General features: G+C 42.8%; 2 protein-coding genes across 2 annotated transcripts; both read right to left on the bottom strand.

Annotated features, from left to right (window-relative positions):
- Nucleotides 1–4,664: 4,664 nt before the first annotated feature.
- On the bottom strand, nucleotides 4,665–6,677 carry LOC106581733 (uncharacterized). Its single transcript, XM_014163977.2, has 4 exons — nucleotides 6,581–6,677; nucleotides 5,606–5,646; nucleotides 5,037–5,506; nucleotides 4,665–4,920 (listed from the first exon to the last, which is right to left on the bottom strand). Exons 3-4 carry the CDS (start codon nucleotides 5,327–5,329, stop codon nucleotides 4,785–4,787), a joined length of 429 nt encoding a protein of 142 aa, XP_014019452.1. The 5' UTR covers nucleotides 5,330–5,506; nucleotides 5,606–5,646; nucleotides 6,581–6,677; the 3' UTR covers nucleotides 4,665–4,784.
- Nucleotides 6,678–13,019: 6,342 nt separating this feature from the next.
- Nucleotides 13,020–25,946, bottom strand: lss (lanosterol synthase (2,3-oxidosqualene-lanosterol cyclase)). Its single transcript, XM_014164267.2, has 22 exons — nucleotides 25,867–25,946; nucleotides 25,279–25,447; nucleotides 22,750–22,888; nucleotides 22,296–22,404; nucleotides 21,971–22,092; nucleotides 21,635–21,731; nucleotides 21,330–21,465; nucleotides 21,055–21,163; nucleotides 20,845–20,963; nucleotides 20,311–20,408; nucleotides 20,184–20,211; nucleotides 19,982–20,038; nucleotides 19,710–19,781; nucleotides 19,503–19,553; nucleotides 19,209–19,358; nucleotides 18,850–18,946; nucleotides 18,611–18,716; nucleotides 18,460–18,525; nucleotides 16,000–16,080; nucleotides 15,680–15,853; nucleotides 14,940–15,018; nucleotides 13,020–14,664 (listed from the first exon to the last, which is right to left on the bottom strand). The coding sequence occupies exons 1-22, from the start codon at nucleotides 25,881–25,883 to the stop codon at nucleotides 14,527–14,529; spliced, it is 2,214 nt and encodes a 737-aa protein (XP_014019742.1). The 5' UTR covers nucleotides 25,884–25,946; the 3' UTR covers nucleotides 13,020–14,526.
- Between the last annotated feature and the right edge of the window lie 116 nt (nucleotides 25,947–26,062).

Here is a 26,062-nt window from a genome sequence, read left to right as displayed (position 1 = left end):
TGAAATTGTACGAATAAATTCTTACAAATATATTTTTTAATTAAAATATGTCAATCATTATTTGAATATGTTGGTAACCCGTTGTATAAAAGTGATAATGCCCTCGAAGCCGGTGTTTGGAGGATATATTGGCATGGGCTAGAGTCAGTCTGTTATATATGGTGTAATTCTCCTGTCTTATCTGGTGTCCTGTGTGAATTTAAGTATGCTCCCTCTAATTCTCTCTCCCTCCCCTCCCAGAGGACCTGAGCCCTAAGACCATGCCTCAGGACTACCTGGCCTGATTACTTCTGGCTGTCCCCAGTCCACCTGGTTGTGCTTCTGCTCCAGTTTCAACTGTTCTGCCTGCGGCTATGGATCCCTGCACCTGTTCACCGGTGCTACCTTGTCCCGGACCTGCCGTTTCGACAACCTCCCTCCCTCTCTCTCTACCGCACCTGCTGTCTTGACTTCTGAATGCTCGGCTATGAAAAGCCAACTGACATTTACTCCTGAGGTACCCTCAACCACTGTGATTATTATATGATCCTGCTGGTCATCTATGAACATTTGAAAATCTTGAAAAGACAATCTGGCCTTAATGGCCATGTACACTTATTATCAGAAGAGGACTGGCCACACCTCAGAGCCTGGTTCCCCTCTATGTTTCTTCCTAGGTTCCCGCCTTTCTAGTGAGTTTTTCCTAGCCGCCATGCTTAAACATCTGCATTGCTTGCTGTTTGGGGTTTTAGGCTGGGTTTCTGTGTAGCACTTTATGACATCTGCTGATGTAAAAAGGGCTTTATAAATACATTTGATTGATTGATTTGTAACAACCAATCTTCGATCAAATAAGCCTCACATCGAAAATGTGCAATTACATTTTTTGTTGATCAAATTCGACTCGGTCATTAACCTCCATACAAAAATTCCTCACTTCATGTGGGCTTATTTTCATGGAAAGATTTTGGGCGGAGTAAATCCTCTCACTTCGCCTCTTCCTGTCTGGTCTGATCCTCTCTGGAAGTGGGGTAACTACAGCCCAAAATGGTGGTTGCAGATTGGCTATGTCGAAAGAAATAGGGGTGTCAAATCAAATCAACTTTTATTTGTCACATGCACCGAATACAACTGATGTAGACCTTAGAGTGAAATGCTTACTTACAAGCCCTTAACCAACAACGCAGTTTTAAGAAAAATACATAAAAAAATAAGAAATAGAAGTAACAAATAATTAAAGATCAGCAGTAAAATAACAATAGCGAGGCTATATACAAGGGGTACCGGTACAGATTCAATGCACCGGTTAGTCAAGGAAATTGAGGTAATATGTACATGTAGGGAGAGTTATTAAAGTGACTATGCATAGATAATAACAGAGAGTAGCAACAGCGTAAAGGGAGGTGGGGGGCTAATGCAAATAGTCTGGGTAGGCATTTGATTAGATGTTCAGGAGTCTAAATGGCTTGGGGGTAGAAGCTGTTTAGAAGCCTCTTGGACCTAGACTTGTCGCTCCGGCACCGCTTGCCGTGCTGTAGCAGAGAGAACAGTCTATGACAAGGGTGGCTGGAGTCTTTGACAATTTTTAGGGCCTTCCTCTGACACCGCCTGGTATAGAGGTCCTGGATGCAGGAAGTTTGGCCCCAGTGAAGTACTGGTCCGTACGCACTACCCTCTGTAGTGCATGCGATCAAAGGCAGAGCAGTTGCCATACCAGGTAGTGATGCAACCCATCAGGATGCTCTCGATGGTGCAGCTGTAGAACCTTTTGAGGATCTGAGGACCCATGCCAAATCTTATCGAAAGAAAGTAGGCGTATCGAAAGCGCACATGTAATTGGTCCGAATTTCTGTCAGTTCTTGCCAGTGAGTGTAGAGATTCGTGGAGACATCACTGTAGAGGAAGGTGCATTGAACAACTGGCATCGAAATGAACTTGAGGACGTTGCGGAAACTCAGAATGATTGTGTAGTGAAATCACTCACACTGTGGGAAAACTTTGCATGTAAATGCACGTATCTTATTAACATGCTTTCATGTTGATAACATTTTCCATGTATCACATCATTGCGGTTGTGTAGGCTACTGTGCGCAGGCTACTGTGTCAAAGATTACATTTGTTGATGTCCCACTTCTAAACACCGATAGCAAGCTTGCTGTAGGGCAGAACTATTGCGCTTTCAAAACAACTGGGAACTCGGGAAATCTCCGACTTCTGACTTTAGTGGTTTCAAAACAACCGGGAACTCAGTAACAAAAACAAAAAATTGACAGGGAAAAAAAATCTATTTAAACAGTCATCCAACTTATGAACTCAGGCCTCTTTCTAGAGCTCCATCTTTCCGACATGAAGATTACTGACGTCATGATTTGACCGTGTTTTTTTCAGAGTTCCCAGTTGTCCTGGAAGCACCATTTGCCACATTCAAGTCCTAGTCTGAACTAGGAAACTCGGAAATGTTCGATTTGCTAATTGGTTGTAGTTATACACCTGCTGCTTTCAATCTGTTAGCCAGTCGGACGTTTCAGAATATCCTAGTTCCAACTAGCAAGTGAATGTGGCCATAAGGCGCGTTCCTTTGACCAGGCGTTGCTGACACATGCCAGATCTTACAATGCCTGGATAGGTATTTTATAAATCAGCAGAGATACTGGATATAATGACGAGACGCTTGTGTCTCCACCCTAACACTTGGGGTCCGTTGTCCACAGACCGGAATAGCAGGTTGTTAACCTAATGTAGCAGGTAAAATTAACTTTCAAGCTCCTGCCCATTCCTTGCTTTGGATTAGTGGATACATCTCGTTATTTGAATTTTAGATGAGGGGTGTTGTCAACCGCCTTTATTCAACGCTGGTTGAGATCCTAAGCCATGAATATGCATTGACGGTTTAGAATTTCAATAACTTCTAAAGTGTTTGTTCTCAATTGCTGGGCTGTCACCTGCATCACAATTATATCAGTACACTCTTAACAACCTAAGCATTATGAAACTTCTATTAGATCAAATAAGCCTCATGCATCAAAATAGCGATTCATTTTTATCTTGACTAAATTCGACACTCACTCATTGCCCCCATACAAAAACTCCTCGCTTGCTTAATAATTAATGATCTCCTTAACGTGGGCCAATGTTGGAAGGAGTAAGCCCTCTCGATTTGCTTCTTCCTCTCTGCCTATACTCGAAAATGTGAGATCCCACTGATTTCGCCTTGGTTCCGGTGCATCCTTCGACACCAAATTGCTTTCAAACACCGATCTCTACTGGACACCTACTTACAAAGTTAGACCTGAATGGTAGCTCAGCAGGTAGGGTCGGGGCTGATAGAGCACTCAAACTATAATGCGTCGGGTCATTTATATGTTATAGCTTTGTCGCATCCTAAATAGTGCCATGGATTCACAGTTTTTGAAAAATAGTGAACTTGTTGGAGCAGGGCCTGCGTTATAGGCGGGCCTTAAGGGGCCTGGTCCACCCTTATGTACCTTCCGGCCCGCCCTACCATACCTTCTTGCCCATTCAAATAAAATATAAAAATATTGTTATTGTTATTTTGACATTAATACGTGTCACATATCAGTTTTCAAACAATGTAAAAAAAACAAATATATATATATAAAATATATATACTGCTCAAAAAAATAAAGGGAACACTTAAACAACACATCCTAGATCTGAATGAAAGAAATAATCTTATTAAATACTTTTTTCTTTACATAGTTGAATGTGCTGACAACAAAATCACACAAAAATAATCAATGGAAATCCAATTTATCAACCCATGGAGGTCTGGATTTGGAGTCACACTCAAAATTAAAGTGGAAAACCACACTACAGGCTGATCCAACTTTGATGGAATGTCCTTAAAAGAAGTCAAAATGAGGCTCAGTAGTGTGTGTGGCCTCCACGTGCCTGTATGACGGGCCTCCACGTGCCTGCGCCTCCATGCTCTGGACACTACGCTGACAGACACAGCAAACCTTCTTGCCATAGCTCGCATTGATGTGCCATCCTGGATGAGCTGCACTACCTGAGCCACTTGTGTGGGTTGTAGACTCCGTCTCATGCTACCACTAGAGTGAAAGCACCGCCAGCATTCAAAAGTGACCAAAACATCAGCCAGGAAGCATAGGAACTGAGAAGTTGTCTGTGGTCCCCACCTGCAGAACCACTCCTTTATTGGGGGTGTCTTGCTAATTGCCTATCATTTCCACCTGTTGTCTATTCCATTTGCACAACAGCATGTGAAATGTATTGTCAATCAGTGTTGCTTCCTAAGTGGACAGTTTGATTTCACAGAAGTGTGATTGACTTGGAGTTACATTGTGTTGTTTAAGTGTTCCCTTTATTTTTTTGAGCAGTGTATATATATTTTTTTACATTGTTTGAAAACTGATATGTGACACGTATTAATGTCAAAATAACATGCAAAACAGGCAACCCGCCCGCATTTGAGTTTAGGTTCCTACAAATCAATGTTTAGGAATGCTTGACTTTATGAGGAAACTATGCCGGGTTACAATTATAGCTCAGCTCGGATAACCAAATACCCATAAACAAATCAGAATTCCCCAGGCCCACAATAATTGAAATATCAAAAACCTATACTGTGGGTTGTAGTTATGATGTACACAGTAATTGGACAGTTCTTTTTTAAAATTATTTTGGCATACAACAAGAAAAGAGACGTTTCCCTCTGTGTCCTTTAATTATTTTACATAAAAGAAACCATCATGCTTTTTAAAAATCAGATATATGAGCGGGAGAGATATGGTTTTGTAACGTACATACATTAGGGATGGGGATTAGGGATTGGTTCTGGGGCTATAGTAAAGCACTGGGGAGAGAGATCCAAGTCTCTTACGGCTGATAAGAGGATAAGTCATGTCCCTCTGACTGCAGGCTCTAGTCGGAGTCACTGCTGCAGGAGCTGCTTGAACTCTGGATGGAGGAGAAACAGAAAAGGAACACCTTTAATTCAACATATATTATTTCAATTTAACAGAGATTTTACTATGGAGCACTTTCAATTCGTTTTAGACTTAAAAATCTCTTACCCCATGACTCTGCTTCCCTTGCTTGTGACAACCTCCATGCCAATGCCCATGCTTGTGCCTGTGCCTGCATCCATGACCGTGCCCATGACCGTGCCCATGGCCATGCCCTCCGCGACCGTGCCCTCCGTGTCCTCCGCGACCGCGCCCTCCGTGTCCTCCGCGACCGTGCCCTCCGTGTCCTCCATGACCGTGCCCTCCGTGTCCTCCATGACCGTGTCCTCCATGACCGTGCCCTCCACAATCATGGCCGTGAGGTCCGTGCCCATGATCGTGCCCATGCCCATGACCTCCATGGGGACCCTGTACTGGATAAGATGGTGGCACAGGGTAGCAAGTGGAGGGGGGCTGGTAGGGAGGGCATAATGGGGGCTGGATGTTTCCAGTGGGACACCCACCAGGGTATCCCCCACTTGGCATTGGCGGGACGCACCCGCTTGGGTTCACGTTGTAGCCAGAGGGATGCTGGTTTCCTATACAAGGAGAGATTTATATAGAATACGAGCCAAATGACCTACACTATAAATTGAAAGAGTGGTACAAACAAATGAAATTGGTTTGCAAACATTTACCTTGATTGTGACCCCACATCTCGATGTTTCAAATCAAAACCCTGAAATGGAAAAAATATTTATTCTTATTTTAATGATTGATTTAAAATGTTATATTTTGTCCCCGCTTTCGCTAAAATAGAACCTAGTTAGAGATGGAGGAAGTCCTTGTCAACATATTGCTACATTCAGTCACATCTGACTGGTTGTGGAAAATGCTATCTGCAAACAAATGGAACAATAGTGTACTAGACAGATGTGGCTGCTGGCTGCACACTAAGACCTATGTTCCATACCAGGGAAAGCAACAGTGAGGTGTTGGCCGACATATTTTTGAATCCTTTTGCAGTGCTTTTTATTCATGTAGTTACCAGGTAAATACTGTCTGCTAAGATACATTTATAAACAGTTTTTCTCAGGTACTTATAAAACATAATTGCTTTGACATTAATGTCAAGATACTGTATATAATATGGTATTTCAATGTAAGTTCGGATGGCATTCCAATGGATTTCCACTGGATGGAGCATTGAAAGCACTGAAGTAATCAGTAAGCACCAAAGTTACTGAATTAATTGATATTTTACGCAGGTACTAAGTATTTATCCCAGTATTTGCTGGTAAAGTAAGCACTGACAAGGGTCAAAAACTACTTTCTTGATGACTTAAGAATTAGCATTATAGCAGAAATTGTACTTTTCCAAATGGAATACAAACATTTTAGCTTTGTTTTTGGTCTTTTATCCCATCTGGAATTAACATTTAGTAAACGTATCCCTAAGTAGATAAAAATACTTATTAACAATTAAAGATATACAAAGAACATATTTCCCTGCATTGGCAATTTTAGTCTCCCATAGTTCAAAGTACTGTAACACATCAATCAAAGTGCTATCTGTTAAACTCTATCAATCATGTTTTACATGTTTCTTTAAAAAAACATGATTATTTTCAATGAGTGTCAAAATAACGCATATTTAGAAATAGTGTACTTACTGGGATGTAGTTCCTGTCAGGGTTCTGTCTGCATTGCTTCCCAGAGAAATAACTCTTAATTATACTGTAGAGAGAGACACACCTCCACACCTCACTTCCTTTAACACTCCCCAAATCTCTCATCATAAACTTAACAGACATCTCTCTCTCTCTGTGTGTGTGTATGTGTGTGTCAAGGGGGTGCGAGGGGGATGGTAGTAGAAGGGCAGTCATTTTTGTGTTTTTATGTAATTTGATGAATGTATAAAATAATTGGCCGATATTTATTTCATTTTACAAAGAATTTAGTTTTAATTGAATAGTGCATATGGTCCATTGGATTTTACGAAATGTATTATAATTTATTCTTTATACAGTGGCTTGAAAAAGTATGTGAACACTTTGGAATTACCTGGATTTCTGCATAAATTGGTGTCACGCTTGTGTGTAGAAACGGACCAAGGCGCAGCGTGAGTATCGTTCCACATCTTTTATTTGAATGTGAAACTTAGCAAGACAAACAAAAAACTAATAACAAACAACAAACCATGACAACAGAGGTGCACTAACTCAAAATAATCTCCCACAAACACAGGTGGGAAAAACAACTACTTAAATATGATCCCCAATTAGAGACAACGATGACCAGCTGCCTCTAATTGGGAATCATACAAAAAAACATAGAAAAAAGAAACTAGAACACAACATAGAAAAAAGAAACTAGATAAACCTCCCAGTCACGCACTGACCTACTCTACCATAGAAAATAATAGCACTCTATGGTCAGAACGTGACAGTACCCCCCCCCAAAGGTGCGGAACCTGAAACCAAAAGGGAGGGTTAGGGGGGGGGTCTAGTGTTGGTGGCGGCTCTGGTGCAGGACGAAGAACCCTCTCATCCTGCGAATCCGCCAGCGTCGCTGGTGGCTCTGGGCTGCCGACCGTCGCTGGAGGCTCCGGACCGTAGATCGTCTTTGGGGACTCCAGGCTAGGAACCTCCGCTGTAAGCTCCGGACTGGAGACCCTCGCTACAGGCTCCCATGGATCATCACTGGAGCCTTTGTGCCATGGATCATCACTACAGGCTCCGGGCCATGGATCATCACTGGAGCCTCCGGGCCATGGATTATCACTGGAGGCTCCGGGCCATGGATTATCACTGGAGGTTCCGGGCCATGGATTATCACTGGAGGCTCCGGGCCATGGATTATCACTGGAGGCTCCGGGCCATGGATTATCACTGGAGGCTTCATGCCATGGATCATCACTGGAGGCTTCGTGCCATGGATCATCACTGGAGGCTTTGGACCATGGATCATCACTGGAGGCTTCGTACATGGAACCGGAACGGGTCTCACCGGACTGAGGAGACGTACTGGCAGCCTGGTGCGTGGAGCTGCCACAGGGCTTACCAGGCTGGGGAGACACACATAGAAAAAATAAACTAGATAAACCCCCCCAGTCATGCCCTGACCTACTCTACCATAGAAAATCAGAGCACTCTATGGTCAGGACATGACAATTGGTCATCAAATTTGATCTGATCTAAGTCACAACAATAGACACACATATGTGTGATATGTATCTTGCAATTCAGCTTTTAGCTGCAATATTTTCTTATCAGGTATTAATATTTTTGTAAGTAATATGATAAATACAAGCATTAAGAATGAAGATTAAAGACTGATGGCAATAAATATCTGGTAAGATGAGTCTTCCAACCATCAAATGACTCACACTACACACCCTTCTGAAGAAAGTATGAGTAATTGGGAAAGTTATGAGCATTGGTAAATACTGGGCACTTTTTAAAGAGTTGGCATTTACAAATGAAATGTGGAGAACAGACCTGGGAAGAAAATAGTTGTATTTTGTTGTGGTAGTTGAATATAGTTTATATAGTTTCAACTAATAATCAACTATTTTCTTTGATACAGGTCTCAGAAAACCAAATAATATTTGAAGTTATTTGAAAAAATATATCTATATTTGATGGCTACCAAATTGTTGATGAAGAACCAAAAACTACAACAATTAGTTGAATTAGTATAAATATATGATCATACGCACATGGCTTGGAGGGCTCTTAGGTATGAATCTTAATATAGTCTATAGCCTATAATAGAATCACTTCAACATTAGAATAGACCACTTTTGCAGTTTCAAAATGACTAACAAATACATTTTCATAATGAGTGAGACATAAGGTAATACAGTAACACTTGACATCAAGTTCTTATACATGTGTAGTAACTTTGATTATTACAATAGCAACATTGTTGTTACTTACATAAGACTTTGGGAATTGATTTATAATGGCATAATAATGGAGTTATTACAAGTGGAATAAGGAACAGTCACTATTCCTCTTGTGCACAATAGTTACAAAACCAACGCTCTAACCGCTAGGCCAGGGTTTCCATACAGTGGGGCAAAAAAGTATTTAGTCAGCCACCAATTGTGCAAGTTCTCCCACTTAAAAAGATGAGAGAGGCCTGTAATTTTCATCATAGGTACACGTCAACTATGACAGACAAAATGAGGAAAACAAATCCAGAAAATCACATTGTAGGATTTTTCATGAATTTATTTGCAAATTATGGTGGAAAATAAGTATTTGGTCACCTACAAACAAGCAAGATTTCTGGCTCTCACAGACCTGTAACTTCTTCTTTAAGAGGCTCCTCTGTCCTCCACTCGTTACCTGTATTAATGGCACCTGTTTGAACTTGTTATCAGTATAAAAGACACCTGTCCACAACCTCAAACAGTTACACTCCAAACTCCACTATGGCCAAGACCAAAGAGCTGTCAAAGGACACCAGAAACAAAATTGTAGACCTGCACCAGGCTGGGAAGACTGAATCTGCAATAGGTAAGCAGCTTGGTTTGAAGAAATCAACTGTGGGAGCAATTATTAGGAAATGGAAGACATACAAGACCACTGATAATCTCCCTCGATCTGGGGCTCCACGCAAGATCTCACCCCGTGGGGTCAAAATGATCACAAGAACGGTGAGCAAAAATCCCAGAAGCACACACCTAGTGAATGACCTGCAGAGAGCTGGGACCAAAGTAACAAAGCCTACCATCAGTAACACACTACGCCGCCAGGGACTCAAATCCTGCAGTGCCAGACGTGTCCCCCTGCTTAAGCCAGTACATGTCCAGGCCCGTCTGAAGTTTGCTAGAGAGCATTTGGATGATCCAGAACAGGATTGGGAGAATGTCATATGGTCAGATGAAACCAAAATATAACTTTTTGGTAAAAACTCAACTCGTTGTGTTTGGAGGACAAAGAATGCTGAGTTGCATCCAAAGAACACCATACCTACTGTGAAGCATGGGGGTGGAAACATCATGCTTTGGGGCTGTTTTTCTGCAAAGGGACCAGGACGACTGATCCGTGTAAAGGAAAGAATGAATGGGGCCATGTATCGTGACTTCCATCAGCAAGGGCATTGAAGATGAAACATGGCTGGGTCTTTCAGCATGACAATGATCCCAAACACACCGCCCGGGCAACGAAGGAGTGGCTTCGTAAGAAGCATTTCAAGGTCAGGATTGGCCTAGCCAGTCTCCAGATCTCAACCCCATAGAAAATCTTTGGAGGGAGTTGAAAGTCCGTGTTGCCCAGCGACAGCCCCAAAACATCACTGCTCTAGAGGAGATCTGCATGGAGGAATGGGCCAAAATACCAGCAACAGTGTGTGAAAACCTTGTGAAGACTTACAGAAAACGTTTGACCTGTGTCATTGCCAACAAAGGGTATATAACAAAGTATTGAGATAAACTTTTGTTATTCACCAAATACTTATTTTCCAACATAATTTGCAAATAAATTCATTAAAAATCCTACAATGTCATTTTCTGGATTTTTCTTCTCATTTTGTTGAAGTGTACCTATGATGAAAATTACAGGCCTCTCTCATCTTTTTAAGTGGGAGAACTTGCACAATTGGTGGCTGACTAAATACTTTTTTTCCCCACTGTAACTAGGTCCTGCCCTAGTTTGTGTGTGCTCTATTCATTCTATTTCTATCTTCAACATGCAATTCCAGATACAGCCCTGCCATTAGTTGAAGGCAGCCAATCCAATAGTTTCTGAAAACTAGTATGGTAGAAAATTACGAGATTGTTTTAATACTGTTTATGCATCGAATAAGGTTTCTCAGTACTCCCTAATCTATGTCTGTGTGAACTGAGTTGGCCTCTGGGGTTTTGGGCTAGCAACTGATTTATGATGGTCTTGTCCTCTCTCGGAGCCTGCATTCCATTGATTGAATTGGTGTTTGTGTACTCTGAGGTACCAGGGAGGAGATGGCTCTAGTACGGACAGCTGATAAGAAGAACCTTGTCTTAGGGGTCAAACCCTGGTTTCTATACAATTAGTAGAGATGCACGATATATCGGTAAGCATATTGGAATCGGACAATATTAGCTAAAAATGCCAACATCGGCATCGGCTCAATGTAGTTTAACGCCGATGTGCAAAACCGATGTCAATGCTGATGTGCATACCTATACAACGTAGGTAGATGACGTAATGACACCACAAAAAATACAGCGCTACACATGAAACACAGCATTCCTAACCTAGCCTACATTGTCTACTTTGTGGATCTATTTTGAAGTTTCAAAGGAAGATTAAAAAAAAGGCCATATGCAAAGTTTGTGCTGCTATTATTTCCCGATGAGGGGAGAAAGTGAAATCTTTCAATACCACAAACCTAATTACTCATTTGAAAGTGCATCACCCCCAGACGTTCAGTGACTACTTAGAAGAAAATCTGAAAAAAAACTAAGCACACACTTTCAATAACTAAACAAGTTCAAGTCAACGAGACAACTCAAAGGCGAAATCCATTAACGCCAAGATAATGGAATTCATTGCCCTTGACAATCAACCATTCTCTGTCGTGGATGATGTCGTGGAACCTCGAGCCCTGGTACACACTACCAAGTAGGCGCTATTTTTCAGATGTTGCCCTACCGGAGTTACACAGTATTGTTGAAATGCATATACATGAGCTACTTGCTATGGTCGCCACTGCTATTAGCTTCACGACTGACATTTAGACCAGCGATGTCAGCCCCATACCGCTGCTGCCATTTCAATGGCATTTGAGAACATGAACACACTCCTAGCTCCATTCGAACAACTGACTCGAGAAATAAGCTCCTCAACTGCGTCTGCAGCAGATGTGATACCCTCTGTCATGGCATTGAAATGCCTGCTCAACAAAACTGCCGACACAGACCGTGGGGTTAAAACTTCTACTAGAGGCTGTGAACAAGTGATTCGGTGGCATTCTCTGAGCCTCATTACTGTGTCGCCACTATGCTTGATGCTAGGTACAAGGACCGCTACTTCGATGCAGACAAGAAACAGGGTTTATGTGAAATGGTACAGACACAGCTGGACAAGATGGAAACGGACACAGTGACAGTGCGCACCGACGAAGAGGACCCACGACAGAAGAGGCCATGGACAGACAGAGCTGAAACTTCACTGCTTGACATGTATGATGAAATCCTGGTTGAAAATGAAATGACTGAACAAATTAACAACAAAACAGCATAGTGAGTAAGTGAAAGAAATAGGTTTTGATGATGTTTTTACTGGTAATGGGGACATACGTAAATGCCAACAGTCAGTGTGTGTGTGTGTGTTTAAACTATTTAACTACTAGAATGCTTAAAAGGGCGCTAAAATGTTTAATATCGGTATCAGGTTTTCTGGCAAGGATATCGGCCAAAAATGTAATATCGGTGCATCCCTAACAATAAGAACAGGGAGTCGCTGACCAGCTCAAAGTCTTTCTCACTTGGTTAGAATTTCCACGACAGTAGTTACTTTCTGAGATCTGTGTTGAAATTGTTTTTTTGGGGGATCCGTATTCACATCCAAAGTAACAATTTGTTCCCCCGAAAAAAGGTACTTTGCACAAATCATATTTAAAACAAATTATTCCAGGTCTGGTGGAGAAGGGGTTGAAGGAGGTGAAGTACCAGCATTCTTATCAGCAGTCATGCTTCAGGAACAAAATAAATTGGATGTGGCATGGGGAGGTGAAAACAGAAATGTACCTATCTAGCACACCTTTCTTTGGAATGTCTATTGTGCAACACTTCTACTGTGTGTTATCATATGATCTCCCTTCACAATTGCTATGATTGAGTGTCAGATAGCTTTTTGTCCAGACTGCACCCTACACCATCACACACTTGGACGCACGCACCCACACACATACACAAAGTTGGAACTTACAAACACTCCCCAAAACTGCACCTTGAATTCCATTAGATACTTTGATTTGGCAAATTCGGTGAGAGAGAGAGTGTGTGTGTGTGTATTGATGCAGGACGGGTCACGGGCTACTGGTTGGTAGGTTTGACTCACACTGTTCTCCCACTCAAACATCATCAGCTGTTGCAAGAGAGAAATAGTGAATTAGTGAAACCATACAAAATGACTTTATTCTGCATTTTAAAATAAGATTTAATAACAAATCAATTACATCAATACATTTTCAGAAACTACGGTTGATATTAATAGGCAACATGGAAACATTTGTATTTCAGCACTATTTACAGATTGATTTACGGGCTCGATTTTAATGTCATAATACATACAGGTGCCAAAATGATACCCTTATTTCTCACATAGCAGCTAAAAGGTTTGTTTCAAAGACTTCAGCCCCACCAAAATGTAAGGCAAGAGGAATGTTAAAATAGCAGGCAAGGTAAGGTGATCCCAAGGTTGAGGTCTTTTCAGGACTCACCCAGTAGAAGACTTGAAAAACTTTCATTCAATTCACTTTTACGACCAGGGCTGGGGAGGTTACTTTAGAAATGCAATCTGTTACAGTTGCTAGTTACCTGTCCAATCATTGTAATCACTAACTTTTGGATGACCCAAACTCAGTAACGTAATCTGATAACTTTAAGTTACTTTGAGATTACTTTCCCCTTAAGATGCATTAGAAGAAGACAAAAATGTATGTTACCAATTGAATGACATCTATTGCAGGATAAATCAATGTTAGAGTTTACAAAGTTCTGGCAATAAATGGATGTTGCATTTTACTTTATAGTTATGTAGGCTTCTTTTAACCCATTGCTTTCTACTTTAATATAGATAATAAAATGAGAAGGCCACATCTTCACATTGAAAATCAAAGTCTGTCAGATTTCCAATCCTTCCAATTGATTTCATACCCCTTGGTCTTCAAAAATAGGACTTGGAAAAGTGCTATTTGCATGTGAAAAATGAATTCCATATGCTGCATTTGCTATAGGCCTATTGTTTAAGCTTTTGTTGGTGACACTTTGATATCTCCTATTTAAGTCCATCAAAAGTGTGTACGTTTGAGCATGTGTCCGTTAGGCCTATGGGCATTTTTGTATTATCAGCACGAATTAGATTGAGCAGCAGTGTGATTCACATCAATGAGCTATATAGATATCAATAATAAGTGATATCCTAGCACCCGTAGGCTACAACACTGCTGTCGTCCTTACCTCCAAGCGTTTATTCAAGTTGGATGTATAATCTTTGATGCTGACAGCAGTCGCACCATTGGAAGACATAGCTTGGACTGTAGTCTACAAAAGCCTATTCCTGCTCTTTTCCCGTGATCCATTAAACACATTTGGTGTGTAGTGGTCTCTGACTTGTGGTCAGACTCTCTCAGGTGGAACAAACTTAAGATGATTTGAATGTTATTGAGAAAGAGTAATCCTAGAAGTAATCATCTAGTTTTTCAAAAGTATCTGTAATCTGATTACACTATTTTAGCTGGTAACGGATTACAGGAAAAATACTTTTAGAATCAGTTACATTTAACGGATTACATGTAATACATTATTCCCCAACCCTGTTCACGACCGTTCTTTTATGTATAGATTAGAAAGGGCACTGTTCCCATCCTTGCTGACCCCTTGACCTTTAGGTGACCCCTGACCTCACAGCTTCACCTTCCCGGCCAGAGGGCTGTAGGGGTAGAGGTTAGAGAAGCGTCCCAGCGTCCACACGGTGAAGACGTTCCTGTAGGAAGTGTAGCTGATGGCACAGCTCTTATTGAACACTCCCGAGATGTTTTCCTGAGGAGAGATAGGCCAAAATACAGTTGTGGTCACCTATAAAGCTTCAGGTTATTCTTCACAGTATGTATCTCTAGTAAGAATACTCTACACTGTTTCTCGGGCTCCAAAAATACACACTGACACAATCTGCAATACAGTACATGAAAGAATGACAGACATCCAGAGGGCCAGACGTTCAACAACAGATTATGCTAAACAATTTGATAACTTCATGCTTGAGCCTTGGGTGGAGCTAAGCATTGAGCACAGTGTGACAGGAGGCGGAGACTCACCTGTGGCCAGTCTCCATTGGGCAGCTGCTTATCAACCAACAGCTGTATTCCTCTCTCAATCACCTGTGCATCTGGGTACCTGCCACAGAGCAGAGAACAGAAGAGATTGTGGGTCTACAACTTAAACATACTGAGGTTCATTGGTCCCACTTTATATCATATTGTTTTAAACCATGTAGTTACAAGGTAGTGATGGGTTCTGACTCTTAAACTTGAAATATTGTTAATTATCAGGTATCCTATCGAAATGAGGTGTGCCATAGTCTGGTTTCTACACCAGAAGTTAATGGTTATCTGTTGGGGGAATGTGTGGTGGAGGCAATTGTGCTTGGGATGTACTGAGTAAAGGAAAGGCAATCACATGGTTGCAGTCACTGATAAGGGTGAAGAGAGGTGCTTTAGTGAGGAATGGGGTTTGGGGTCAGGTCAGGTCACATTAAGGGAGAAGGAACAGTTTATTGCCCGCATCACTTAACTTCCTGCCTAGCAATAAAGATGTCATGTTTAGAGGGAAGGAGGATACTTCACACAAATTGGGGTATATATACACTTGTGCTGGTGGAAAAGTGTCTTTGTCTGTTCTGCTGTCCGACCCTTTGGGTGAATAAACTTGGTTTGAGCTTTTATAGTTTTGACCCTGTTATTTAGAACCTAACAGTAGTTACAAGGTAGTCTCATAGGTAGTCACAAGGTAGTTAAATAAGTCATTACAAGGCAGTTACATAAATAGTTACTGTTACCTGGCAGCCATGAGGCCCAGCAGGGCCCAGCAGGTGTTGTGGATCTGGGAGTTAGCACTCTGCACGTAGCGACGCTGCTCACAGGACTCAAAGTCCTCACCCCAGCCTCCATCCTCCATCTGGTGGGCCACCAGGAAGTCACAGGCACTCTGCACCTCCTCACACACACCACCGCTGGAGAGAGAAAGGAGACAGAAACAGACCAAGAGAGAGGGAAAGATGTATTTTTAAAGGTTTGAAAAACGATTCCACAGACATTCGTGTTTCCTTTGAATGTGGTGTGTGCGTACACGTCTTCCTCCAGCACTAAGGATCCTTACCCATCATGGTAGGTGTGACCCATGCAGGCAAAGGCCTCCAAGCCAAACCAGACCCCATAGGTGAAGCACACTCCCCAGGATCTAGGCAACACACACCACAATAAGAAAGGACTAGGGTTAAAAAGTACAGTAGGATTTCCTGCTTATTCCCTCCTGATTCCGTGAAGCTTCCAATCGGGATTTCTGGAAAACTTTTTGGGGAAAGTTACCTGAATTTTGCAACCCTAGGAAGGACACATAACTAAATGGTCCATATGACACAGAAGAATTAACAACAACATGACATTCAAATCACAGGCACTGGCATTCAAATCACATGGCATTCAAATCACATGGCATTCAAATCACAGACACTGCCACTCAAATCACATTGCATTCGAATCACAAGCACTGGCATTCAAATCAAATGGTATTCAAATCACAGACACTGCCACTCAAATCACATGGCATTCAAATCACAGACACTGCCACTCAAATCACATTGCATTCGAATCACAAGCACTGGCATTCAAATCAAATGGTATTCAAATCACAGACACTGCCACTCAAATCACATTGCATTCGAATCACAAGCACTGGCATTCAAATCAAATGGTATTCAAATCACGGGCACTGCCATTCAAATCACAGGCAGAGTCCTGACAGTCTTCAATAGCCTCCTTTACTTGTATCCTTTCCTTTATGACCACTGATCTGGACTTGTTAGATGGAATCAACATGGAGAAGACCTATCCATATAATCTCACACATCAGTTGTCATGAGTAGGGCCCGAAATGATTCCTTATGACCTTTAATAGCTTTATATACCTAGATGCCTAATGTTTTCCTTGGTCATGAAGTAAAGGAGACGAGGAGACACTCAGCCATGATATATAGTGCATTTGGAAAGTATTCAGACCCCTTTACTTTTCCCACATTTTGTTAGGTTACAGCCTTATTCTAAAATGGATTAAATCGTTTCTTCTTCTTTTCTACACACAATACCCCATAATGACAAAGCAAACTCAGATTTTTAATTTTTTTTGCAAATTTCCCATTTTTTTTTTACAGAAATGTCACATTTACATAAGTATTCAGACCCTTTACTCAGTACTTTGTACCTTGCTACAAGCTTGGCACACCTGTATTTGGGGAGATTCTCTCATTCTTCTCTGCAGAACCTCTCAAGCTCTGTCAGGTTGGATGGGGAGCGTTGCTGCACAGCTATTTTCATGTCTCTCCAGAGATGTTTGATCGGGTTCAAGTCCGGGCTCTGGCAGGGCCACACAAGGATATTCAGAGACTTGTCCCGAAGCCACTCCAGCGTTGTCTTGGCTGTGTGCTTAGGGTCGTTGTCCTTTTGGAAGGTGAACCTTCTCCCCAGTCAGAGGTCCTGAGTGCTCTGGAGCAGGTTTTCATCAAAGATCTCGCTGTACTTTTCTCCGTTCATCTTTGCCTCGATCCTGACTAGTCTCCCAGTCCCTGCCGCTGAAAAACATCCCCACAGCATGATGCTGCCACCACCACACCTCACCGTTGGGATGTTGCCAGGTTTCCTCCAGACGTGACGCTTCGCATTCAGGACAAAGAGTTCAATCTTGGTTTCATCAGACCAGAGCTTCTTGTTTCTCATGGTCTGAGAGTCCTTTAGGTGCCTTTTGGCAAACTCCAAGCGGGCTGTCATGTGCCTTTTACTGAGAAATGGCTCCCGTCTGGCCACTCTACATGTAGACCTGATTGGTGGAGTGCTGCAGAGATGGTTTTCCTTCTGGAAGGCTCTCCCATCTCCACAGAGGAACTCTGGAGCTCTGTCAGAGTGACCATCGGGTTCTTGGTCACCTTCCTGACCAAGGCCCTTCTCCACCGATTGCTCAGTTTGGCCGGGCAGCCAGCTCTTGCAAGAGTCTTGGTGATTCCTAACTTCTTCCATTTAAGAATGATGGAGGCCACTGCGTTCTTGGTGACCTTCAATGTTGCAGACATTTTTTGGTACCCTTTCCCAGATCTGTGCCTTGACACAATCATGTCTCGGAGCTCTACGGAGAATTCTTTTGCCCTCATGGCTTGGTTTTTGTTCTGACATGCACTGTCAACTGTGGGACCTTATATAAACAGGTGTGTGCCTTTACAAATCATGTCCAATCAATTGAATTTACCACAGGTGGACTCCAAGTTGTAGAAACATCTCAAGGATGATCAATAGAAACAGGATGCACCTGAGCTCAATTTCAAGTCTCATAGCAGAGGATCTGAATACTTAAGTAAATAAGGTATCTGTTTTTTATTTGTAATACATTTGCAAACACTTATAAAAACCTGTTTTCGCTTTGTCATTATGTGGTATTGCGTGTAGATTGATAAGAAGAAAAAAAATCTGTAATCAATTTTAATGTAAGGCTGTAACGTAAATAAATGTGGAAAAAGTCAAGGGGTCTGAATACTTTCTGAATGAACTGTAAGTGAGACCGGAAGCTACTTACCCTTCCCATGACCCATCAGGCCTCTGCACCCTCCGGCAGTACTCCAATCCTTCTCTCAGAGTGGACCTGAGTTAAAACAGTTAGAAAAAGTTATGCTTTTAGGCAGTAGCTTGGAGAGGGTTACGGTTCCAGGCTAGATGTGTGCGTGTACCTTATCTCCTCTGTCCGGTATTCAGGGTACACGTGCTGGAAGTGTCTCAGAGCCTGCATGACTGCTGAGGTGCATTCCACATAGGTGTAGTCTATCATGATGTCACCTGAAAGAAAGAGAGAGGGGGGTGGTGGTGGGAGAGAGTACAAAGCTTGTATTTATAGCCTAAAAAAGTATTATATCCATAAATACAACACGGGTGGGGGTTGGGGGGGGGGTCGGTGAGATGAAAGACTCACCAAACACCTCTGAGGGGTTGAGTAGCTCCAACAGTCTCCCTCCTCGCTTGGTCTCATAAGTGGCAAAACCGCCATCTTTGTTTCTCATGCTCAACAACTGCAACACATAGTCAACCAGGGCAAGTGTCAGTATTGTACGTTGCTTTTTTGTTGTATGATGGAATCAAACATGAACTGTGAGTTTGCATTATTATCAGCACTGTGAGACATCATCTTGAAAGAAGTTGAAAGTTTGGGAGATAGTAGAGAGGAAAATACATGAAAGATCGAGAAAAGCCCCCCGACACGATATATCAACTTGTGGTAAAAACTGTGATTGGTTGTACAGTAGATAGAAGTCAGTTGGTTTGGCCACTGACCACATTGACGGAGTCACACAGGCGCTCTGAGGGGACGTGCTGACTGATGAAGGGACAGTGTTCCTGCAGAAGCATCACTGACTTTAGGCCCTCTGCCGTGCAGTCAGCCACGATCCAGCCACAGTCCCGTGTGCTGAAGGGGAACCCTCCCTGATGGACACACATTCATGCATGTAAGCGCGCATAGACACATGCACACAAATGCACGCACACAACCATGCAGGACACACGGATGTGCAGGACACACGCACACACGCACACACACACTTCCTCTGACTGGCAGTAATGGTTCACCTTGTTCATCTGTCTGTAGTATTTCTGGTATTCTGGGGGGTTGTCAGGTATCTGATGAAAGGAGAAAACTGGTCAGACAGGTCTATTAGTCCGTTCTCAGAACCGAGGAATGTGTGCCCTCAAGGTGTTTTGTCTGGCAGCGAGCCAATACACTAAACTCTCTGACCTGTGTGAGGAACTCAAGCCCATTTCCTGTGACGCTCTCACCTGTGTGATGGTGAGAAACTGGTGGGCGTGTTTAAGACAATCTTCTAACCTGGGGCAGTCCTGAGCCCCTGCCTGAATGACCCCAATTGAGAAAAAACACAAAAACGTTACAAATGTGAACAACAACACATCATCCTCTCAACTGTGACGTCTTTACAGTTATCAATCATCACATGAATGGAGAGTAATGCACGCAGAATGTAAAGCGTGATGAACAAGTCAGATGGATTCTTTGTAGTCTTTGTAGCGTAAAATCAATATGAATATCTCACCTCTAGGAAGGCCTGAGCTGCGAAAGCCGTGTCCCATAGCTGTGATCCATTGGTCCCCTACAGGAACACAACCAGACTGCATGTCAGACTGCATGTCAGACTGCATGCTTTTTTGTCTTCTTAATTTGGGTCAGGAAACCGGCCCATAATGCAAAAGATTAGCAACATTATGCATATCATGGCTAGCCAATACCCAACATACCTGCATTTTCATACCATCCAATCCCAGCCTATCGCGAACCAGGAAATGGAAAACAAAACAATTAAATAAACACGCTCACAACCTACTGCATTGTCACATACAACAACTGACTCACTAACTGACTGACCAGAGGTAGTCTGGGATCCTGGACACGTGCTCCTGGAAGGCAGCGGAGGAGGGTCCGTCCACGTGCCAGCGCACCAGCATGTTGATCGTTTTGGAGATCTGAGGAGTGAAACTAGGTGTTAAATCACCACCACGTAACAACTGACACACAATTCTGGATCAACTTAAACCATAGTGTAAACTGCCAAAACAGCATTAAAGATGGAATCCGCACTAGGGGAAACAGCGCCACTAATGTTATCCGCCCCACGGCCGTTGTTGTTTTTGTTTGGTCGAAGAAGCAGTGGGGAAGCGTTGCATATCAAGGTAAAGAAAAAAATGCAGTACATATGCTTCTGTTCTACCCCGTGTGCAATGATGTCTGAGGGGAAAGAACTGTGTTCATTGTTCGCAGTAACTTCTTTGATGTGATAATATTGCAAACCAATGTTTCACAAAGAAGGATTCCATCTGGAAGTGCAAGGAAATAATAGATCATCCTAAAACACAAGCGCCATTAAAAAAAAAATACTTTGATTAAAGTTCAGTTTCTTACTGGGCCGATGCTGATGCACTTGGTGAAACGGTCGTCAGCCTGTATGTGGTCGTACAGCTCTTTGACCGCTCTTCCTCGTAGACTGCTGCTGTGGTGGGCCTCATACACGTTCATGACCACTGAAGAAGAACAGAGAATTCAAGGTTACAGTTATAACGTAGTCACAAATGACCACTCACAAACTATTAATACAGTATGTGCAGTGCTTACTGTAAGCCACGGTGAGTAGTGTGCTGTGTGGTGTGTACATGTCACATGCCGCCACATTGTTCCGCTGACCAGGCCAGTTGATGGTGGCATAGTCCTGGACATACAGCTCCTATAGAACAGAGAAGGATGCTTCTAAGTCCATGCACTCTATTGCAGCTGCGTCTTATTCTAGCTGATCTTGGGGCTGTGCCTACGTGGGCAACTTCTGGCCGGAGTGAGTGGAGCACTATGACAGCAACATGTCGCCCCCAGGTGGGGTGAAGTAACTACTGCACCTGTCTGAGGCTGAGCACCAGGGGGTCCTCCTTGGCAGCAAACCTGACAGCATAGCAGTAGCTCATAGGGAGGTAGACCTGGCGACAGTGGCACCAGAGAGTGGATGGGTGAGCAGGGAACCAGGTAGGGAACAGCCTGAATAGAGGACAAACATGGACCAAAGAACAGGACAAGTTGAAAAATACACAACTATTCAAGAGTGAGCTGTCTATTCAAGTTCAACTTTTATGCATAGGTGCTCGATAAAAGTGAATAAAATCTATGTACAATTCTGATCAAATTCGTATCAGGACATCAAGCATACCACATCTCCGGGAGGAGTGTGTTCATTCCTTCCCAGCTGTACACATTGAGGATGGCCAACCAGAATTTACCCCAGGAGGGAATGCCCACCGCGCCTCCTGTACAACAGACAGACACACAGACATGATCTGACTCTACAATGGTAACAATTTCACCTCTTATTTGAGGTTAAAAGCATTTAGACACTTTTTATTTCAGGTTTAAAACATATACAGGTGATGCTCTCCAACATTTCCTTTCATTTTTTTCTAACAGCATATTTCTTTGGTTCCACCAACATACGAAACAAAGAGCTCAATTAATTGACCCCCCAGAAAATTCAACAATTAAATCTGACCTTTGCTGTGCAGGTTGTTCCTGGCCCGAACCATATCCGGGTCATCTGGTCCCACTCCCAGAATCCTCAGGGTGGTGTAGCTGAGGGCCGTGCCAAACACTGTGGACTTGTCTTCAATGTGTCTGACATGAAATTACCAAAACACAACAATAAGAAATCTTTGAAGCTTTGACTGCGCTGATACTGACAAGCCTCATAAGCTTTAATTGAAACATTGCTAATTAAACTACTGGAGAATATCTAAACAGTGTGCGTGGGCATCCCTCTTATTTTCACACTGTATTTTGGGGTAGAAGTGAAGGAGAGCAGTGATGAGAACACTCACAGGCCCCAGCCTCCATCAGCCAGCTGGACAGAGCGCAGGTATCTCACCATCTCCTTCTTCCAGGCCTCAGGGAGAGGGATTTGGGTTATGTGACAGGTGATCAGGAGACCTGAGGATAGCACAGACAGACAGACAGACCACTGATGTCACCTCAGATGTTGTAAGTACAGGTGTGAGTCTCATCATTAACTTGAGTGTTTTTACTGTTTTCATAACCCATGTATTACATTATAACTACCATGGCATAATGCACACGATAATGCACATCACGTGCGACCACGTCCACTGTTATTTTCCCATGGACATGACACAATAAAACTAAATGAGCGTGCTTGTTATGTGTACATACATTATCTGTAAATATGGAAGTTAATATTGGATGGCATTATGCAGATATTTAATTTTACGAGATGCATACTGTACGTCCTTTGAAAGTGCATCTAATTGTGTGTACCTGGTAGCAGGAAGAGGGGTCCTCCGTAGTCTCCTGCCCAGTGGCCATCTTCTGCCTGGAGCTGGCTGTAGAATGCCATGCCCTTCAGGGCTGACTCCACTGCAGTGTGGGCTGAGGGAGAGCCAGGGATGAATTTACTCTGTAGAGGGGCATAGGTACTGTCACAACAAAGCATGGGTCAAAGGTCACAACACTAATGGCAAGCTCTTTAGAGGAGAGATTTAGTTCCACGTTTTGTTCTTGTGGGGCCCAACTATTCTATCATTGAATTTATACTTCATTGAGACATATGTTTATAAGAGGTTAGGATGAGAGAATATGCACTTATTCTTGCAAGGGTTTCAACCATACGGTTTATGGCTTCAACTAATAATATATTATAATAATTTGGGGGGGTGCTTATATTTTACCTGTTAAATTTATATTGATTTAAGTCAATTATGAACAAATTCTTATTTACAATGACGGCCTACTAAGGGGACATGTAGGCAATCCAAAAAATGCAATACAAGTGTGCAATGGAAATATTATTTATATCAACTACACCTGAGACACCCACAGGGAGTGGGGTCCCAAATGTACAGCACCCCTGGAGCAATTAGGGTTAAGTGCCTTGCTCAAGGACACAGCGACAGATTTTTCACCTGGTCGGCTCCAGTATTCGAACCAGCAACCTTGCGGTTATTGGCCTAACGCTCTAACCTTAAGGCTACCTGCCATACCTAATGCTTACGCTTCAGATAGCCTAGGTCAGCCTGTTCTCATAGACTAGACGTAACATAGTAAATGTAAATCCGAGACACTGAAATTAGTATGATATGTTAGGTTTCATATGGTTACATACGACCTCATTTTTCAACTACTTAAAACTTTTGCAACTACTTAGCATGTCTGCTAACCCTTTCCCTAACCTTAACCCTTTAACCTAACTCCTAAACTTAACCCTAACCCCTAGCCTAGCTAACGTTAGCCACCTAGCCAGAATTTGTAACGTAAACAATATATACAGAAGTAGGACACCCCTTCAAATGAGTGGATTCGGCTATTTCAGTCACACCCATTGCTGACTGGTGTATAAAATTGAGCATACCACGAGCATTACTGAGGTTGGGCTGTGATGTTGGACGATTAGGCCTTAAATCAATATAAATGCAATCTCCATACACAAACATTGGCAGTAGAATGGCCTTCCTGAAGATCTCAGTGACTTTCAACGTGGCACCGTCATAGGATGCCACCTTTCCAACAAGTCAGTTTGGAAAATGTCTGCCCTGGTCACCTGTAAGTGCTGTTATTGTGAAGTGGAAACATCTAGGAGTAGCAACGGCTCAAACGTGAAGTGGAGGCCACACAAGCTCACAGAACGGGACCGCCGAGTGCTGAAGCACGTAGCGCGTAAAAATCGCCTGTCCTCGGTTGTAACATTCACTACCGAGTTCCAAACTGCCTCTGGAAGCAACGTCAGCACAATAACTGTTCATCCGGAGCTTCATGAAATGGGTTTCCATGGCCGAGCAGCCCCACAGAATCCTAAGATCACCATGAGCAATGCCAAGCATTGTTTGGAGTGGCGTAAAGCTTGCCGCCATTGGACTCTGGAGCAGTGGAAATGCATTCTCTGGAGTGATGAATCACGCTTCACCATCTGGAAGTCCGACGGACTAATCTGGGTTTTGGCGGATGCCAGAAGAACACTATCTGCCAAATGCATAGTGCCAACTGTAAAGTTTGGTGGAGGAGGAATAATGGTCTGGGGCTGTTTTTCATGGTTCGGGCTGGGCCCCTTAGTTCCAGTGAATGGAAATCTTAACGCTACAGCATACAATGACTTTCTAGACGATTCTGTGCTTCCACCTTTGTGGCAACAGTTTGGGGAAGGCCCTTTTCTGTTTCAGCATTACAATGGCCCTGTGCACAAAGCGAGGTCCATACAGAAATGGTTTGTTGAGATCGGTGTGGAAGAACTTGACTGGCCTGCACAGCCCTGACCTCAAGCTCATCAAACACCTTTGAGATTAATTGGAACACCAACTGCGAACCAGGCCTAATTATCCAACATCACTGCCCGACCTCACTAGTGCTTGTGGCTGAATGGAAGCAAGACCCCGCAGCAATGTTCCAACATCTAGTGGAAAGCCTTCCTAGAAAAGTGGAAGATGTTATAGCAGCAAAGGGGGGACCAACTCCATATTAATGCCCATGATTTTGGAATGAGATGTTCAACGAGCAAGTGTCCACTTAACACTACATGACCAAAAATATCATACGTTTGGTAACATATCATATGAAATGAGTGATGGACATCCACAAATGAATACATACCCTATGAAACGTAACATCATACTAAATAATGTCTTGGATTTACGTACAGAATAAAAGTAACTTCATACTAATTAGTATCTCGGATTTACGTACAGAATAATATGAAATGCATCGAGAGAAGGTTGCCTAGGTAAGTCCTCTCCTTTAGTAGATACAGGTGATATACCCAATGCCTAGTGAAAAATAAACATGGATGAGTATGTGTACCGTATCCAAACCAAGTGAATGGGCTTCAAGCATAGTCTGCTCCCTGTCTGATGTGTCTTGATCCTCTACATAGCGCCATGTCTGCCTGCCCTCTATGTTACTCAGCCTCCAGCGGGTCAGGTCGGTCGCTGGCTCCGTCTTGTACGGTCCCCCCCTCCTACGAAGGCATCTGAGGGTGCAAGAATTGACAGCGCGCGTATGCGTATGGAATTCATGGGCGCGCGTATCCACTGGGGACACACTGGTTGAATCGACGTTGTTTCCACGTCATTTCAATGACATTACGTTGAACCAACGACGTTGAATTGTAGTCTGTGCCCAGTGGGTGTGGCGCTTGCGTAATTCTGCACCAGAATTAGTATTGTACTTAATGGCCATTGTTGAAATTGATACAGTCGTTGACATGCATCTTGTTCCTTTCCTAATGAGCATGCATGTCCTTTCTGATCAAGTTAATAGTTTAATCTTGTGAAAGAGCACAAAGCAATCAGCTACCAATCAATTAGCAACAGTTATAACTTTCTACAAACGTTTACTTGTATAGCATATATAATTTAATACACATAATTGAACATGGTCTGTACTTACGTTCCCTCGGTCATCATTAAAACCGTATGAATGAATTAAATCCTCTGCCAACTTCAGCTGATGCACAGGATCAACCCCCCCCCCCCCCATTTGGGATACTGTGGGAATTGAAGTTCTCTTTTCAAAATCTTTCCGTTGGATAAACACTAACTTGTGCCACAGCGGACTGCCCTTCCCATGATTCCAAGCAGTACCA

This window comes from Salmo salar, chromosome ssa21, assembly GCF_905237065.1.
Source record: "Salmo salar chromosome ssa21, Ssal_v3.1, whole genome shotgun sequence".
Classification (NCBI taxonomy): domain Eukaryota; kingdom Metazoa; phylum Chordata; class Actinopteri; order Salmoniformes; family Salmonidae; genus Salmo; species Salmo salar.
Note: the sequence above shows the minus strand (reverse complement) of the source record. Positions and strands in the feature narration are given on the sequence as shown.